The 19687-nt window shown below is 41.1% G+C and overlaps 1 protein-coding gene across 2 annotated transcripts in view; it reads left to right on the top strand.

The window, feature by feature from the left end:
- Positions 1 to 19687, top strand: part of MOCS3 (molybdenum cofactor synthesis 3) — a 33305-nt gene that overhangs the window by 626 nt on the left and 12992 nt on the right. The window contains exons 2-10 of one of the 2 annotated variants that reach the window (XM_075267789.1): positions 2132 to 2267; positions 3062 to 3154; positions 5344 to 5464; positions 8266 to 8344; positions 8992 to 9105; positions 9988 to 10096; positions 14263 to 14325; positions 17248 to 17411; positions 17499 to 17546. In XM_075267789.1, coding sequence (XP_075123890.1) covers positions 2132 to 2267; positions 3062 to 3154; positions 5344 to 5464; positions 8266 to 8344; positions 8992 to 9105; positions 9988 to 10096; positions 14263 to 14325; positions 17248 to 17411; positions 17499 to 17546 — 927 coding nt within the window. Of the gene's footprint in view, positions 1 to 2131; positions 2268 to 3061; positions 3155 to 5343; positions 5465 to 8265; positions 8355 to 8991; positions 9106 to 9987; positions 10097 to 14262; positions 14326 to 17247; positions 17412 to 17498; positions 17547 to 19687 lie in introns of both variants that reach the window. The other variant, XM_075267788.1, reaches the window with a different exon arrangement.

The raw sequence follows: 19687 nt of genomic DNA, 5'->3' as shown, positions 1-19687 counted from the left end.
AATAGCCTTAAGAAAGGCTATTCTTCTCCTACCTTTAGATGTCTTCTTCGCGCCACTCCGTGGAAATCCCATTTTTTGCAGGTATCCAAATGAGTTGTCTCACAGCACTGGGGGTGGGCCCCAGCGCTCAAACAGCACTGGTGGCGTCCCCAATGCTGCGAGAGAACTCTCCGCCTCCATCTTATTCAGGAATGTCCTCTTCATGAAACTTCTTCCAGGGGTTGGCTTCAAACTTCTAGGCCTAGGGCAAAGATGACTGCGCATGCCTGCTGGCCACAAGAAAATGGCCGCTTACAATACTGTGTAAATGGCCATTCTCTTTTGGCCGGCAGGCATGCACAGTCGGCTTTGCCCGAGGCCTACAGGTTTGAAGCCAACCCCCGGAAGAAGACGCGTAAAGACCCCGTTCCTGAAGAAGATGGAGGCGGCGCTGGATATTTCTCTCGCAGCATTGGGGACGCCCCAGTGCTGTTTGAGTGCTGGGGCCCGCCCCCACTGCTGCGGAAGAACTCATTTGCATACTGACGAAAACTGGATTATATCCTGAACGGCAGGGCGGAGAAAACATCTAAAGGTAGGAGAAGAATAGCCTTTCTTAAGGCTATTCCTACGTGTTAGGGACAAAAAAAAAAGACTTCTAATGATAGGATCCCTTTATTTACTGGTGGACCGGTGAGATCTGGGTAGAAGGGAGCAGAGTGACCAAGGGGGCAGAACACTGCTTCAGACCACATGATCTGAGGGTCAAAACCTCATCACATCAGAAGCCCCAGGTTAATCTTCTCCAGGACCCGTTAAGTAAATTATTACACCCCAGACATCCCATTTAACCTTTTATAGTCTTGGGACTCCATCAGCTCTGAGGAACTCTCTGATGACTGCTAGGTTCCCTAGTGATAAGAAATAAAGGAGACTGAATGCATGGAGCACTAATGCACTCGAGTGACTGGTGCTCTAATCACTGCTGCAGGGCTGGTTACACTACAATCTCTGGCAACCCCACATCAGTGAATGGAGCTCCAGTTACGAAAGTGAAACAGCACTTCATTCATATGGAGAAGGCACGGGGAACTTTGTCCCCTATTCCCCTTCAGCAATGTGACAGAGGATAAATGGTCCCCTGGAGTGCCAAACAGGGACCAATAGCTCAGACCTCAGATAGAGTGCGACCCCGCAACTACTGCCGCATCTAAATAGCCAGGAAAGCGCGCGCTTCAAATCGAAACGAGGCGCATGTCTGAGTCCCTGTTTGGCACTCCAGGGGACCATTTATCCTTTCTATCTATCATTAGGATTCACCTTTACTTCACTCTCCTATCCCATGACCTTGTGGGATATTTGGCTGTACAATGTATTAGTGAGTATGTATGGTGTATGGCTCAGGGTAACTTTTCTGTTATTTGTTTATCTGCCTAAACAGGGCTGGTTTGTTTGAGCACCGTTAACCCCTGATGAGTCAGGGTTGGTTTGTCTAACTTTAACCCTGACGAAACATGCATGTCGGGTGGCATGCTCATATTATTTTATCTCCCTATTCTGAGTGCACTATCTGGTTTCTTCTATAGGGTGGCCATTAGTTTAGGGTGAGGTTCCAGTCAGACCAGTATGCACAAGGGTATTGGTTCTGAGTTAGGTATGTAGGGATTCGACAGAAATACCCACTGTCTAGTTTTTCCTGACTTGCCATCTCACATTACCTCCCCTCACTTGAATTTATATATTTTTGGCCTCCGGCTATTGGGTTAAAACTTGTTGAATGGTCCAGTTTATTCACAGTCGACCTCCATCCCTTATGGTCTTCATTTCTTACAACATCATCAGATTGGTGAATTGAACTGGTTTAATTTCTTGGAGGCCGCCGTGTCTGTGTAATTTTATATTCTTCATACTGGCCCATTTGTTCCCTTTCCCCGCACCTCACTTATATTGTATTTTTTAACATATATTATTAAGTTATGTTTTATATGTATATCTATTCCGTTTGGTGGTATGCCCTAATATCAAAGACGTGCAAGTACACCAAAGCCCAAAGAATTATGTGAATAATGCATATGGGATTCATGCAAATAAATCTGTGTGTAACCGAAGATACTTTTATTTGTTTTACTGGCGCTTATTTATATTTCTGCAGGATAAAATCTGCACGTCAGCGCTGGATCCCCATGATGTAGGTGAAAAGTTGGTTGAAATTGTGAAGACTTCTCTTACCAATGCGGACATTCTTAGATACAGCAGGCAACTTGTTGTACCTGAGTTTGGTGTTAAAGGCAAGTATTATGTATTTCTGCTAAACATTATATATAGATATATACAATGTTGAGGAGTCAGGATCATTTTTGTGTTGTGTCAGATAAAGTTACTGACTTTGACGTGGTGTGCAATTTATGCTTTGTAAATCAGAAATCAGTGTTAGGCAGTGGGGAGTGATTCTGAGCTCCAGTCATAGGCAGCCATTGTCAGAGCTCAGAATCAAACACCACTCACCTCCTGATAATAGAGCTTAAATGGCACCTTAGGTACCAAAGCTAAAGGAAAAAAAAATCCAACTGTGCTGGAATCATTGGAACAGCACCTATTAATAGATGTTAAGAACTATAATTGAGGTGGTAAAAGGAGAAGACATCTAAAAGTAGGAGAAGAATAGCCTTTCTTATGGCTTATGAATGATGAAGCACAAAACCCTCCCCCAGATACCAAGAATGATGAATGATTTTTTTCTTGTTTGTATAGTAAAAAAAATACCAATTTTTTTAAAAACCTTTTTAACATGCTAGTCATTTTCAGATAATACATTCTCTTTCAGTAGATAAATAATGAGAGCATTAGTTTTCCTCTAACGCTGGATACAGGATATTAGGATACAGGACATACATTTATCATTAGAGATTCTTGTGCAGCATTCACAACCATTGACAAATACATTTTGTAAATAAACAGAACTGTTACAGTGATGGAAAAGTCGGTTATCCTGATCTTTACATTACTTTCCTGCTCATTGTATGTCAAAGAACAACTGCATTATAAATGTTTAATAGTTTATATTTGTTTGTACCTTTTCCAGGTCAACTTAACATATCAAGAGCCTCTGTGTTAGTAATAGGATGTGGAGGTTTAGGATGTCCATTAGCTCAATATTTGGCTGCAGCTGGAATAGGTAATATCTAAATTGTACTGACATTTTCTACTAAGTTTTCTCTTAACTTTTCCATTAGCATTATGTATATTACAGAGTTTTACCCATTCACAGGTACTATTGTTTGTAAAGACACCTTTTAGAGGGTTTGTTCATCCCAAGGACCTTTTACCCTATTCACAGAATAGCAGATAATTTGAAGGTCCATGGGGGTTTCATGTTTACTGTCACATGCTTAAAGTTATTGTGAGGACATTGACAGCGTATGATTTGATATCGCGTCTAGATAGTTCCTTATATAGAGTGAATGTGCAACAAGATAATGAGATACCTGAAAGAGCAGAAATTCACTTTGTATTGGTTCTCTTGTTTAGCTCGGAAACGGGGTATTCTGAGTGCGCATAACTAAGCCAAAAAGGATGCACTGACTGGCATAATACTTAAAGGGGTTGTCCACTTTCAGACCAATAATGAGACAAATGTATATCTTTTTATTATACAAATTTTAACAATGTTTCAGTATACTTTCTGTATCAATTCCTCACAGTTTGCTAGATCTCTGCTTACTGCCATTCATTCTGTTACTTCTAATGGATATAATTAAGACTCCTAGCGTTACACTCATCTATAATGCTAAGAGACCCTGCCACCCAGCGACATGCTGTGAGACTCCTAGCGTTTTCTATGATGATCTAAGAAAAAGAGGTGTAGCAGCACCTGTGATATATATGTTCACTCCCTTTATGAAATGCACCTGGTTTTAGCTTCAAAAACTGCAGCTAAGCGCCCATGTAGCAAAGCGCAGTTAAAAAAAACGCTGAGAAAATGTATTATGTTTTTTCCACATCATTTTTCATTGAGTTTTTGTTGCGTTTTTTTCAGGGGTTTTCTTTCCCTATTAAATATATTGAGAAGCTACTCACGATTTTGCATCTAAAATTAACGTTGTGTTTTCAAGAAGATATGTTTTTGAAAAATGCGGCTTTTTTTTCTCACAATCTAAATAAAATTGAGACTAAGGCCCCACATATCACGCCACAGCCAAAAAAGCGGGAAAAAAATATGACAAAATGCAACACTTTTGCCACTAACAGCATTTTTCTGAAATAGGGTTTACACCACATGGGGCTTCAGGCTACAGGAGTTTCCAGGATCTGAAGCTATTTGATAAGAAGTGGGGCTGCAGTTCAAGTGAATGAGAACGAGGCTGCATTTACAGGCACCACCGCTACACTGTATGGACCAGAAGCTTTGCACAGTGTACAGAACTTCGTACACTGTAGTGGTGGCGCCTAAAACTGCAACCCTGCTTTCATTCACGTGAACTGCGGCCCTGCTCCCTTTCACTTTAATAGGAGTAATAGGGCTTCCAGCCATACACCTAAGGGGGTAAATGGGTTAATACTATTAATGGGTTAATAATTGCACCAAAATTCCTTTAGCAGTGTTTTGAGTTTTTTTTCTGGTTTTCTCCGGGATCTTCTGCATTTGTTTATATGCTTCCCTAGCCTACAACTCCCATGATCCCCCTCCTACGCCTACCGACTGCTAGCCCTATCTATCTATGTACCTACCTAATTCAGCCCCAAATCATACTTGCCTGTCTTCTGTGTCCTGGAGATCATTTTCTTCAGTCCCGGCAGCATCTTCTTCTGTGGACTTCTTGCATATGTGTGGTATGCGCTCTTTGATTCTGCCGGCGACAATAAAGCGTTATTACGCAGTCAGAAGTGGAGGAAGTGTTATTGGTGGCAGAAAAATTAAGATGGATAAGTATGAGCGGGATAAAGGCGGAGGGTATTGGTGATGCTTCGTTTCTGAAAATGCACTGTCACTGAATTATTAGAAAATGTGTGTGTGTGTGTGTGTGTGTGTATATATATGTATGTATATATATATAATATATAGACTCCAGAGTATAATAATGGTATTTTCGATTTGTCTGGTCTAAACAAAACTGCAGGTAGAACCTCAATTTCTATTAATTGCCCAGCCCTACTGTACATGTCACCTATATGCTAGCGGCCAGTACATCAGTTTAATGATCATTACTGTACAGGTGAGATGCATATTAACATGTTCTATTCATTACTGCAATGCACTGTGTAAACCCAGCCTTAAAAACCCAAATTCGTGTCCTTTATTACATTTATTTAAACTTTTGTTGCCATAACATAATGAAGTTCTAAATTTTATTTTTATGTGCACAGGACGATTGGGTTTGTTGGATTATGATGTAGTGGAAACTAGCAATCTTCATAGACAAGTTTTACATGGAGAGGAAAGAAAAGGCATGTCCAAATCTGCATCTGTGGTGAAAACCCTAAGGAAGTATGTGGTCCTTTTAGTCCATTTTGTATTTTTAAACATTCATGCTTTCAAATATGACCATTGGGGTTTCTTATCAAAAGGAAAAATAGCCATTGCTCAAAAGGGCCTCTGAAAAATGAGAGGTTGTAGCGGGCAGCTTCATTCTTTCATTGCGTAATGCATACCTTTAAGTGACTCTTTCAGTGTTACTTTAAAAAAAGATATATAACACAGATAGTCAGTGTACATTTATTGCATTTGCTTCAAATAGTTGTGGCGGGCAAGTGATTTTATGTATAACTTATTCCAGATCTATTCTCAGGGGTCCATCGCTTGTACTCATTTATGCAGAATTTGTTGAAATGACGGTGCCTCTTTAATTGAACTAATAGACTACTCAAAACTGTGAGAGTCACATATACCCTATGGTATAGCTTAATAGGAGCACAGCACACTTACAATATTAGGGCTAGTTCATACGGGGTAAAATGGTCAGGATTTTGATGCGGAATCCACGTCAAAATCCTACTCAAAAAACCGCCTCCTGAAACGCAAAAATTCAGGTGCAAACAGGTTTTACCCTGTATGTTTATTTTGCAAAAAACAACGAAACAATAACAGAAATCCTGCGCGTCTGAACTACTAACTACACAGCAAAAACCCTAACTGTACATGTGTCTTACTTCAGCCACATGGTCAACATAGAGCACAGTAATGGTAACAGCTCAGAACACGGCTCCTCCTCTTTTCCCCAGGAACTGCCCAGGATTGAACTCTTATCAACTTTTTATTTTGCCTTTAATGAGACTCCGCTCCCACTTGTGCTTGAAGGCGCCTCCCTAGTTGGACAAGAAGTGGTTAATAGAAAGGCCTTCTCACAGCTGAGGTTTTGTTACAGACGTCTGTGTTGTAACCTCACTTACCACACATAAGTGAGGAATCTGGAGGAGATATAGCAATCTTCCAGAATTTTACCAGTCACCAAATAGAACAAAATCACGTTGGTTATTTTGGTTGATGTTCAGTTTCAATTAAAGGGGTATTCCCATGTACATAATGATATCTATATTTGTAGATAATTAAAAGTTAAACATTTTTGCAAATATAAGTATTTAAAAATTCTGCAGAGTTTTAAAGATTTTCTCTAACTTTCTTAATGGTGACGGTTTTTTCTCTTGATGGGTTGCCATGGATACGACCACTAATGCAGAAACGTTTTATGGTCTGGGACTTGTCAGGAACCCAGCTATGATTTTCTTATTGTACCCGGGTTATCAGGCAGGGACACTACATGTATGAGAAGATATCCCGGCCACAATAAGGAAATCATGGCTGATTTTCTGACCTTAGAAAGTTTCTGCATTGGTCGTCGTATCCATAGTAACCGATCACGATAACAGACTGTCACCACTAAGAAAGTTAGAGAAAATCTTTAAAACTCTGCAGAATTTTTAAATACTTATATTTGCAAAAATGTTTAACTTTTAATTATCTACAAATTTAAAAATAATTCTGTAGATGGGAATACCCCTTTAACTGCAAAATTGCCGCCGTGGTTTTTCCCTCAGCGCTTTTTTTTTTTTTTTTTTTGTTTATTTTTGCTGCAGGAGACTACATGAGGCCTTAGGCTAATGGCCGTTAGTATACAGGTGACATTAGGGGTGTATCTATAGGGGGTGCAGAGGTAGCAATCGAACCAGGGCCTGAAGCCTGAGGTGACGCAAAGACCTTCTACAACATACAGTAAGAGGACTTGAGTATTATAGCCAACACATGGCAGGTAGGGACCCTGTGAAGGATCTCTCCTCACCAAAGCCACCTGCGATCACCTTTCTTATCAGTGGATAAGCAAATACAGATAAAAGTAAAATACAATCCGTAAAATCAAATGGGATAAAAGAATAGAAAAGATGTAATACCAAAGTGATGGTTTGGTTCGCTGGGTCCCACTTCTAGGCTACAGGGTGCTTCCTTAAATCATTCCAAACAACATGTGTCCTTTACATGCGTTCCCAGAGTCAGTGCTCTCTCTGCTTCTTCTTGGCTTCATCTTTGCTGAGTGACCAAGAATCTAGGTCTGTCTGACAGTAAAAAGCAGGTATCTACCCACCCCTCCTTTACAGGTGGTTTCCCACTGTGGAAACCAGACCTGAAATGAAGTTGTGTAATGAGGCTGAGGTTTTTTTTTGTTTTTTTTTAAATAAACAAAAAACTCAAAAAGCTACATGCAATTTTTAACCCGTTACTGACATCCAGCATAATAGTATGGCTGATGTTGAGTATTTAAATATGCCTGCGTTGATCATGGGCTTTAACCCCCTGGCTATTTGGGGGTGGAATGGCGAGAACATAACAATCAAAAGAAAATCGTACTCCCCTTTCCCTGGTGCTCTGGTGTCTGCTGCCATTGTTAATTCCAATGCACACCATGAAGCTGCTAGAACGTAAGTCCTGCACCACAAATGACTGCGATGTTTCACATTCCCCGGCATTCTCTGGGATGGCATGATGAAATTCCTGGACAACCCCTTTAATTTCAGTGTTAGCTGTCTGTGGACTTATAATGTAATTTTAAATGATGTAACTAACCTCAGATGGTAATACCTACATTGAAGTTGTGGCTGGAAAAGCAGTTGATAGACATTATATATATATATATATATATATATATATATATATATATATATATATATATATAAATTATTTATTTTTAACACGTTGTTGCTGCATTTTCCATTCTGGTTGATGCAAATTTATAATATTTTACACTTTCTCAGTTGTTTGTTGCATGTGTGAATAACCTTTGTGATTGATCATTTCAGGTTAAATTCATCAGTTGAATATGTTCCTTACCAGATGATGCTAGATCCTAGTAATGCTCTGCAACTTATTCAGCAATATCCTTTTAAGTGTTTAGGCTTTCCTAAGGCCCTATTAGTTACGTATTTCATACTGGAGGTTATGGGGAACTAATGCTTGAACAAGTTCTTATTCCCAGTAATTGGCCTAATAGAGCTTTGATCACCTTAGTTCATCAAGAGATCGCTTGCATTTAGCCCGGGTTTTCCAGACTAAATATATTTATAACCTCTCCTAAGGGTAGGTCATTTATACCCGATTTGATCTCTGTTTCTAGGTCAGGCCAAGTTGCTGCACATTAGCTCCCATTTACGATGAACTAAGCTTTAGTGACTTGGTTCGGCCACACACGGAGAACAGAGCTACTTCCTACACCATTGTGTATCAGCTGCTGAGAACTGTCAATAGGTGAGTGTACTGCATATCGCACTCCCCACAATCTGATATTAATGATCTATCCTTAGAAGTTATTTTTCACCCATTTAAATGTCTGTTCATTTTAATTAGATGTTTGCAGAGAAAGTTGAGAAAAATTTCTGTGGCCGGTTAAAATGCAATCTGAAAAACCCAATGTCTGTGTGGTTGTGTCCTCATTCCCCCACTGTAACAAAGGAATATAGCCTAACTGGTTACTGGTCAAATCTTTTGTCATGCTTCAGTGTGTTTTCCATAACTAACCTTTAACATATGATGTTATAGCGGACTGTTCTGACAATGTTCCTACCAGATATTTGATCAATGATGCTTGCGTCGTAGCTGGCAAACCATTAGTATCTGCAAGTGCACTAAGATGGGAAGGACAGGTAACACTTTTTTTTTCTTGTTCATTTATAAAAGTGAAATAGAAATAATATTACATTTCTGCCTTGTAAAATATGAAATACATACAGGACATTCAGTGCATTTATTTTTGCTCTCTATGCAGCAGTATTTTCCAGGTCATGCATGATTTTTCCAGACTTTAGCTCTGTCACACCAAAAGTCACAAAATTCTGCTGAATCCATTGTATGATGGATACTACTGTTGTCTGCAAGTATGTGATAACCCCTCAGGCAGTTTAAGTGTGAAGTTATCTCTTAAGCTCTATTTAGTTCACTGAGGGGTTATACTGTATCTTAGAGGAGAATCACAAGTGTGCAAATTTTGAAGAGAATTGCTTTTGTCTGATTATTACTTATTGTGGAAGCAGTCTTAGCTGTTTGTAGGATTGTGCACAGTTTTATGTGGCATTATGCCCATTGCCTACAAGTTCTTCCTGCCATATGGAACATCTTGGAGTTTCCTTTTCCACTGGGTTTCTGTTGAACAGACAAGACAGTGATGTCACATGCTATTGGGCTGCTCCTCACAATGTACAGTGTCAGGGTAGGGAAAGTTCATGCACAATTGACAGTGGAAGCCCACCCAGGTGTCACTTGATTTATTCATTAGCATACCAAAAGACTAATTTAGCATAAGGAATAGTATGTAGATTCCAGACCTGCTGTCCCAGTGCAGCTGAACTGTTGGGTAGGTAGATAACCCCTTTAATACATTAATTTATGTCAACATTAAATTGAAAATCATTGCTTTTAGAATGTGATAATGGAAAAAAGAAAAACACGAAGAATGTCCTTAAGTATCAAACTAGGTGATGTCCTTAATAGGTTAAAATCATTGATTAGGATCTAATTTTTCTCTTTAGCTTACAGTATACAATTATAAAGGAGGGCCATGCTACCGGTGCTTATTTCCTGTGCCTCCACCGGCAGAGACTGTAACTAACTGTGCAGATGGTGGTGTACTTGGCATTGGTATGTATATATGAAACTTAATAATAATAATAATAATAATAATAATACATTTTATTTATATAGCGCCAACATATTCCGCAGCACTGTACAATTTATAGGGTTCAGATACAGACATACATAACAAAGAACGTCATTTCACACAATGGGACTGAGGGCCCTGCTCAAAAGAGCTTACAATCTATGAGGTAGAGGGGGTGACACAAGAGGTAGCAGGGGCGGCATTGCTTATACAGTGTTCGGACAATTTTGTGCATTAGGAATTGTGATAGGCTAGTCTGAAAAGATGCGTCTTTAGTTTGCGTTTGAAACTGTAGAAGTTGGGAGTTAATCTTATTGTCCGGGGTAGAGCATTCCAGAGAAGTGGTGCAGCTCGGGAGAAGTCTTGTATATGAGCGTGGGAGGTTCTGATAATAGAGGATGTAAGTGTTAGATCATTGAGTGAGCGGAGAACACGGGTTGGGCGGTAGACAGAGATGAGGGAAGAAATGTAGGGAGGTGCGGCTTTATGGAGAGCCTTGTGGATGAGAGTAATAACTTTATATTTTATTCTATAATGAATAGGCAGCCAGTGTAGTGACTGGCACAGACCAGAGGCATCGCTGTAGCGTCTAGCCTGATAGATGAGCCTGGCCGCTGCATTCAGAATAGATTGTAGAGGGGAGAGTTTAGTGAGGGGAAGACCGATTAGTAAGGAGTTACAGTAGTCAAGGCGAGAATGAATCAGAGAGACAGTAAGTGTCTTTAGTGTATCTCTGGTAAGGAAAGGGCGTATTCTGGAGATGTTTTTGAGGTGGAGGTGACATGAACGTGCGAGTGATTCAATGTGAGGGGTGAAGGAAAGGTCTGCGTCAAATATGACCCCGAGGCAGCGGGCATGCTGCCTAGGAGTTATAGTAAGGCCTGAGACTGCAATGGATATATCAGGGACAGATCTGTTAGATGGTGGAAACAGTAGTAGTTCAGTCTTAGAGAGATTTAGTTTCAGATAGAGCGAGGACATGATATTAGAGACAGCAGAGAGACAGTCACTGGTGTTCTGTATGAGTGCAGGGGTGATGTCACGGGAAGATGTGTATAATTGGGTGTCATCAGCATAAAGATGGTACCTGAAGCCAAATCTGGCGATGATTTGTCCAATGGGGGCTGTGTAGAGAGAAAAGAGCAGGGGGCCGAGGACCGAGCCCTGAGGAACCCCAACAGCAAGGGAAAGAGGGGAGGAAACAGAGCCCGCGAATGATACACTGAAAGTGCGGTCTGAGAGATAAGAGGAGAACCAGGAGAGCGCAGTGTCATTGAGGCCGACTGAGCGGAGCATAGTGAGGAGAAGTTGATGGTCAACAGTGTCAAAAGCTGCCGAGAGGTCCAGAAGAATAAGAGAGAAGTCACCATAGGATTTAGCCTTTAGTAGATCATTAGAGACTTTTGTGAGAGCTGTTTCAGTAGAGTGCAGAGCGCGGAAACCAGATTGTAAGGGGTCAAGCAGAGAGTTAGCAGAGAGATAACGAATTAACCGAGAATAAACCAGGCGTTCCAAAAGTTTAGAGATGAAGGGGAGGTTAGAGACGGGTCGATAGTTAGCAGCACAAGATGGGTCCAGGGAGGGTTTTTTCAGTAGCGGGGTTATAACAGCATGCTTGAAGGAGGATGGGAAGATTCCAGAAGAGAGAGAGAGGTTAAATATTTTAGTAAGGTAAGTAGTGACAGCAGGGGACAGAGATTGGAGAAGGTGTGATGGGAAGGGGTCACTACTGCAGGTTGTGGGGCGAGATGAAGAAAGTAGCTGGGAGACTTCCTCTTCTGTAACAGGTTCAAAAGATGAGAATGGACAGTCTGAAGTGCGGCTGGTGAGGGGATCAGTACTATCGTAGGTGTGGGAGTCAATGCCACCTGGGGCTTGGGCAGTAATTTCCTGACGGATCTTATCAATTTTATCATGGAAATACATGGCCAGGTCATCAGCACTAAGGTCTGTGAATGGCATCTGTTCCTTGGGTGTGAGTAAGGAGTGAAAGGTTTCAAAAAGTCTTTTAGGGTTGCTGGAGAGAGAAGAGATGAGGGCGGTGAAATAGTCTTGTTTGGCGAGGTAAAGGGCAGAGCTATATGTTTTAAGCATAAACTTGAAGTGGAGGAAATCTGCAGGTGAGCGTGATTTTCGCCAGAGACGTTCGGCACACCTAGAGCATCGCTGGAGAAATCGTGTCTGTGGCGTGTGCCAGGGTTGCTGCCTCCTATGTGGGACTTTACGAGTGGAGGGGGGAGCAACCTCATCCAATACATTTTTGAGGGTTTCATTATAGTGACTGGTGGCCAGATTGGGACAGGAGATTGAAGAGATGGGGGACAGGGAGGACTGTAGAGTATCTGAGAGGTGGTGGGTGTCAATAGCACGCAAGTTCCTATATGTGTGATGGGTAGGGGCGTCTTGTGAAGGGGAGAGAGCACTGATGGTGAGAGATAGAAGGTTGTGGTCAGAGAGCGGCAGAGAAGAGTTAGAAAATTTAGAGACTGTGAGGAGTCGATGGAAGACTAGATCAATCGTGTTACCATCTAGATGTGTGGCGGAAGAAGAACATTGTGAGAGACCAAGAGAAGTGGTTAATGAGAGAAACTGTGAGGCAGCCGAGGAGTGAGGGGGGGCAATAGGGATGTTAAAGTCACCCATGATGAGGGTAGGAATGTCACTGGATAAAAAGTGGGGAAGCCAAGAAGCAAAGTGGTCCAAAAATTGGTAGGGTGAGCCAGGTGGGCGGTAGATCACGGCTACACGTAAGGAGAGTGGGCGGAAAAGTCTGATAGCATGGACTTCAAATGAGGAGAATGTGAGTGAGGGGACCGGGGGAATGGACTGAAAAATGCACTGCGGTGACAGAAGTAATCCTACCCCACCACCCTGCCTATTATCAGGCCTAGAGGTGTGAGCGAATTGTAGGCCACCATGAGACAGAGCAGCAGGGGAGGCCGTATCTGACTGCTGGATCCAAGCCTCAGTAAGGGCGAGCAGGCCAAGGGATTTGCTAAGGAATAAGTCATTAATGTGTTCTAGTTTGTTACACACTGAGCGGGCGTTCCAGAGAGAGCAGTTAAGAGACAGGGGAGAGATGAGGGGAAGGAACACTGTATATATTGATGAGGTTTGTAGGCCTTCTATGTGTGCAGGGAGAAGAGTTAGTGAAGGAAGGAGGGCCGGGGTTAGGAGAGATGTCCCCAGCAGCTAGGAGGAGCAGAATGGACAGAGACAGAAGGTGGTTCAGGGATTTATGTGGGCGCTTATGTTTGGTGTCACTGCTAAAAGAAGTAAAGGGGTGATTACAGAGTGTGAAAAGTGTGTGAGAGCTGTACATGGGAGAAGGAAGAAAAGAGGGACTGATATGGATGGTGTGTACTGGTGGTAGAGATGGAGGAGAGATCTGCAGGAAGCCAATGGCTAAGATAGTAAGAGACAGTGCAGCTACAGGATACCATGAGGTAAAACTTGTTGTTTTAGGTTGAAATTTACCTAGTGTTCTGCCATGGTTAGCCTGTTCCATGCCCTGTTTAAGTGCCATGTATAAGTGCACTTTGGTTAATCTGCACTTCGGTTAAGATGCAATTTGGTTAAGATGCATGCTGCAGATGAGATGCCCCCGCATATGAGATGCACCCCATAAGCTATATCTACTTATATAGGAAAGCACAGCTTCAGACTAGCACTAATTTAAGTCGTTAACTAATTAATCTACAAACTGTGACACATGAGGAGACTGGCAGTGTGGATCCAAGTAAACACTTGGCCAGAAACGGCAATAAAATCATTGAGGATCAAAAGACTGACACTAGTGCAGATAAGAAGACATGGAAGTGCAAAAAATATACAGCCTGGATGAAATGCTAGGATATAGTTCAGTAATCATGCAGAGGTGAAATACAGGATTATATACCATTGAATATTACAGCAGATGATCGAAGGGAGAATTCAGACAGCAAAGCAGAGGTGGGTTCAATAGCAGATTATATACCATTGAATATTACAGCAGATGATCGAAGGGAGAATTCAGACAGCAAATTTGATTTGATTCAAATTCTGTCACTGTGAAAATTTTTGGATTATTAAATTGTCTTCCATTTTCGTAATACTGTATGATGCCCTAATTAACATGTTTAGAAACCAAACTGTGTGCTTGTTTCAGTACCTGGAGTCATGGGATGCCTGCAAGCTTTAGAAGTGTTCAAGCTAGTATCTGGAATGGCACGTATCCTTTTTTTTTTAGATTGCGCTCTATTATTTTGAGACTTTAACATATTTACATAGTAGATGCGGTTGGATGAAGACACAGGTCTTTCAAATCCAACCTATAACCCTACAGTGTTAATCTAGAGGAAAGCAAAAGGAAAAAAAACCAAACCACTCATGAGGCTTATGCCAATTTCCCCATGTCAGAGCAAAAAATTCCTTCCCGAATCCAAATCTGTATAAAATCCTGGATCAACTTGATCTTACCAAAATCTAAAACTTATATCCCGTACTATTTTTCTGTTCGAGAAAAGGCTTTACCAGTGATTTGTATAGAAGCAGAACTTTGTTCTTGTCATGAGAATCTATGCCTCTTTCGATGCATCCCACAATTTTATTTGCCTAGGCAGCAGTTACCTGGCCCTGGTAACATTTTATTACTTCAACCAAATGCGTAACCTTGCATTAGTTTACATTAACTCTTTCGCTGCCAGGGTTGTATATAAAATTCAATTTGCACCGCTGGTAGCCAGGACAATTTTCATATGTTTGAGAGCAACAAATTAAACCTAAATTTCAGTATTAAAAAAATTATACTAACCCCCTACAAAGTTATGGGGTGAGAAAGGCGGGGTAGGGAATGCACTCGTTGCGGGAAGGAGCAGATAGACTGGGATGGCGCTGGAGACATTCTGGAGCCGGTACACACAAGTGGTGGAGGAGGGACAGCAGCAACAACCATTTCTCTAATGGGGGTCACCAATGGCAGTATCATTCACACTGGTACCACAGCCTTTAGGGGTAGCACATGTTGGGGGCAATAAATCCCTAATGGCTACCCCTAATGGTATTGAGGGTAACAGGAGCTGTCCCCCAAGCACTAAAAGTCACAGAACAATTTATTTTATTTGTGCTGTAACATGGAGTGCATGGGAAACGGCTCCTCCCTCCCCCAACATGTGCTTCAACTAATATCATCAGGAGTAGCTCATGTGGGGTGGGAGGAGGTTGGGAAATCAATCCCTAATGGCTGCCCCTGCACATGTGGGGGGCAGCAGAGGTAAACATAAAAAATAGATGTTTTTTTTTTTGTTTGTTTGTTTTTTTAAGCAAAAAACGGATGTGCTGATCAGTTTTTTGGATGCATTAATCGACATACAGTCTACATAAAAAAATAAATAATGGATCCGTTGAATGGATTTGAAAAACATCATGTGAAAGAGGCCTAAGTTAGAAGCAGGATAGCTTAATCGGTGTATAACCCTATTTTATGCTAAGGGTTGGTTCACACTAGTGTTTGTATTCCGTTCAGAAGGAGTCTGCATGGACACCCCACCCCACCACCTTCCCCCCGGACGGAATACAATCGCAATGAACCTGCTCCAGGTGCTGGCAATCCCTACAAAACTAGAAGGGTTAATGCCCATGATCAGTTTGGGCACTGATCACGGGCATTAGAGCCGGGCCTCTGCTGTATAAAACAGAGAGATCGGCATAATTAAACACCCAACATCGGCCGTATTATTACAGCAGACGTCGGGAAGGGGGTTAATGCTGTTTTAGTACTTTAAAAAGCTTCCTTTTTATCCTTCATTGCACTTCTTACTATTTTAGCTAGCCATTTTGGTTTTCTATGATTTTTGACATATTTATTTCCATAATGTATATGTTTTTTTACTGACCCTCTATTTAAGATGCTTTTGAAAATGTCCCATTTTGTTTGTGTTCCTTCACTTTGAGGACATTGGCCCAGTTTATGCTGCTAAGCTCTTCTCTCAGCTGGTCAAAATTGGCCTTCCTGAGGTTTTGTGTTTTTTGTACCCCCTCTAATGAACATCTTCTTAACCCCTATGCACTCCATGACTTGCCCCTACAACTAGTTATTTGCATAGGGTTAGCACTTGCTTTGTTGTTTGTGTTTACGCCAGTAGAAGTATTATATGAATGAAGAAAGCCATGCACCTGTCCATTGATTCTCCACCTAAATGTAGTAGCAACTGGCCAACCTCTGGGAAATTGTTTCAAAAAGATGCAGGTGGTACCCACATCCATAAGACAGGTATGGTATATCTATAAGATGTGCCATAAATGTCTGTGGTATAAATATCCCTTTAATCAATAAGTTAAGCCATCATTTTTAAACCTAAAAGTAACCGATTTTCTGTCTTGTATTTTTTTTTTCTTGCTACGTCTCCTTGTAGTAGTAACTTTACATCTAATTCTAGTCTTAAGTATGTCACATGAGGTTTTGTCACGTTGTGGGCATCACAAGACTTAAGAATAAACTCTCAGCACAAGGAGAGCTTTGTCTGCAAAGCTATTTTAGAAACCCCATAGAAATGAATAGGAGACTAAATAAATTGCTGGACTTTTTATTTTGGAGCAGTTTTTGTTTCTCCAATTCATTTCAATGGGCTTTGCAAGGTGAAGACCGCCTGAACATAGATCCTGATGCTTCTTTTTTTTATCCAGCTGAAAACATCACCTAGAGTAGAAAATCTTCCTGACTCTTTTATATAAATGTGACAGGGGGTATTTTGTTTTTGTTTTGGTGAATTCCACCTCAAAAATCAACCTGCAAAAACTCAGTGTGAATTTACCCTAAGAGTTGTGTAGTAAAGGGGCACCAAAGCCCAGCCCCACCTGTTGAGGAGGCCATTATATACAGTATAGGCAGATGGAGAGATGGCTGTATTCTCTTCCTTCAGTACTATCTATGGCTACTTCTCCATTCATATGTTGCGTTGATGGATTTTACATTCCCAGGCAGACCTAGGTGGGTTTAGACTGCTTCTATACATAAATTGACAGATTTGCCTACCAATACCCTAAAGAAAATATTTTGTACACAGATTCTGTTTAGAGAAGGTTTTCCTGTTGAAAGCCTCATTTGAAACTTTTGATACATAGAAATCCTTTTGCACCTTAACCAATATCTTAGCATCTTTTAGTGGTGTCATGCTCATGTTTGATGCTCTCGACGGAAAATTCCGAAACATAAGGATTCGAAGCAAAAAATCTGACTGTCTAGTTTGCGGCAGAAATTCAGAATTCCAAATACTTGGAGACTATGAGACTTTCTGTGGTTCTTCAGCTTCAGATAAGGTAAAATAACATTATTTTGAATGATGAATACAATGGCCATGTTTAGTTGCTGTATTGTTAACGGCTTTTTACCTCTTTCATTTCTAGTGCAAAACGTTAAATTTATTGTCTAATGAAGAAAGGGTAACTGTTCAGGTAAGGAATCCAGGCATTAATATGATCAAATTATAACTACAGTCCACTGATTTTCCTTGGTATTCTGGATTTGCCTCAATGAAAAATGATACAACAGTATAAAAGCCCTTAGGGGCTGTTCTCACATCACGTTTCTGCTATCTGTTCAGCTTTTTTAATTGTTTGTTAGATACAAATATTCATCTGTTTTTTACATTAACCCTCTTCCCGCCGTTTTTTCGATTTTCATTTTTGACCTTCCAAACTCCATAAAAAAATTTTTTTTATTTTTCCCATTCTCAGAGCCATATAAGGGCTCATTGTTTGTGGGACAAATTGTTGTTCATGATGCTGCTATGTATTATTCTGTACAATGTATAGGGAAGCTGGAAAAAAAATTCAGAATGGGGTGGATGTGAAGAAAAATGCGTGCAATTTTTTTATGGGCTTCATTTTTGCGGCTTTCTCTGCAGCCGAAATGGCATGTCAACTCTATGCTATGTTTTGATACAATTCCAGGGATACCAGATTTATCTATTTTTATTTACAACTTAACGCCTTAATAAAAATCTAAGGGTCCATTCACAAGGGAGGAAAATGGTGCTTTATTTGGCGCCGAATTTTTAACGTTGAAAAAAAAGCCTCCCATTGACTTCAATGGGTGCCACCAGCTTTTCCACTAGCGGAAAATTCCGCTAGTGGAGAAAAAAAAGCTATCAGAACCCATTGAAATCAATGGGAGGCTTTTTTTTCAGTGCTGAAAATTCAGCACCAAATAAAGTGCCATTTACCTCCGTGTGAATGGACCCTAAGACTTTACCTATTGTCTATTGTCTACATGCCGCAGTGATGTTTATTGTTCCATTCCCTGCTAAAGATGAACACCCACACACTGCTACAGGAACCATCCTTTTAATCAATACTCGCCATTCTGCTCCCCACTTCATCTCTGTTCCCGGTGGCAAGTGCTGATGTTCCAGCAAGCCTTGGAGCAGAATGAAAGCATGGAGCAGAGTGGCAAGTACAACCACTTACTATTCTCTCCTTAATCACTGAGCATGGAGGCACTGCTGGGGTGTCATAATCTTACATATGATGGCACTGTGGAGAGTGACATTATTTTACATGTGGGGGGCACTATGACTGATGACAGAAGCTCCAAACAACTTGCTTGGACCAGGCAGCGGCGACAGACACTGGTCTATAGTTTTCCTTGGCTAAGGCCCCATGTAGCAACCCGCAGCAAAAAAAGCACTGGTGGTCAAGCTGCAGTGTCATTGCTGTTTTTCCCACAGCGCTTTCTACAGAAAGTGCGGGAAAGTTTATTTTGTATATTGTACACACACCCAAGCCTCTATCATCCAACACAACTGCAAAATCAGAGAAGTACCAAAAAAAAGTATTAATAATTTCATTCCAGACTCAAAGAATGAATTCAAGGTTCCTAGATATTTGCAAATTTTCCATTTTACAGCAGTTAGGATATGAGCATAATATAAAGATATAGCAAAGTAATGTTGTGTGTGTCTGAGATTTCCATACTTTCTAGAAAGCATTAAAAATTTAGTTAATATTACCAAACATTTGATTGCAAAATATAATGGTTTCGCCATTGCCATAAAAGATGTTTCATATCAGTATTTTGCCTCAAACATGTTGGAAATGATGATTGCAGTTTTTTTTAATTATGATATTACACATGACAGATTTTATTAACCACTTCCGGAACGCCCATTGACTATATACGTCCGGGAAGTGGTTGCGTTCTGACAGGACGTGCCGGTACGTCCTGTCAGAACACCGCTATTGCACGAGATCGTGCAGCTGCTGAAACTGTGAGCCGGCTTTAACTTCAGCCGGAGCTCCCAGAGAGAAGACCGGGAAGGTTTATTCCCTTCCCTGCCTTCTCGATCGCTGTGTATTATACACAGCTATGCGCGCTGCCATGATGGGGCTGCCCTCTGACCCGGCGGTCACGTGATCCGCAGGGCTCAGTGTCTTGCAAGAGCTGCTGGGTCCTACAGGACCCAGATCAGCTCTGTATACTGTGTATATAAGGTGCAGGAGGCTGTATTCCTCCTGCAACTGGGGCTAAATGTACCAGTCCCAGTTCTAGGAAAAATCAGCCTCTGTAACAAAAAAAAAAAAAAGTGATCACATGT

Source organism: Leptodactylus fuscus, chromosome 3, assembly GCF_031893055.1.
Source record: "Leptodactylus fuscus isolate aLepFus1 chromosome 3, aLepFus1.hap2, whole genome shotgun sequence".
NCBI lineage: Eukaryota > Metazoa > Chordata > Amphibia > Anura > Leptodactylidae > Leptodactylus > Leptodactylus fuscus.
This window is presented reverse-complemented; position numbering and strand designations above follow the sequence as displayed.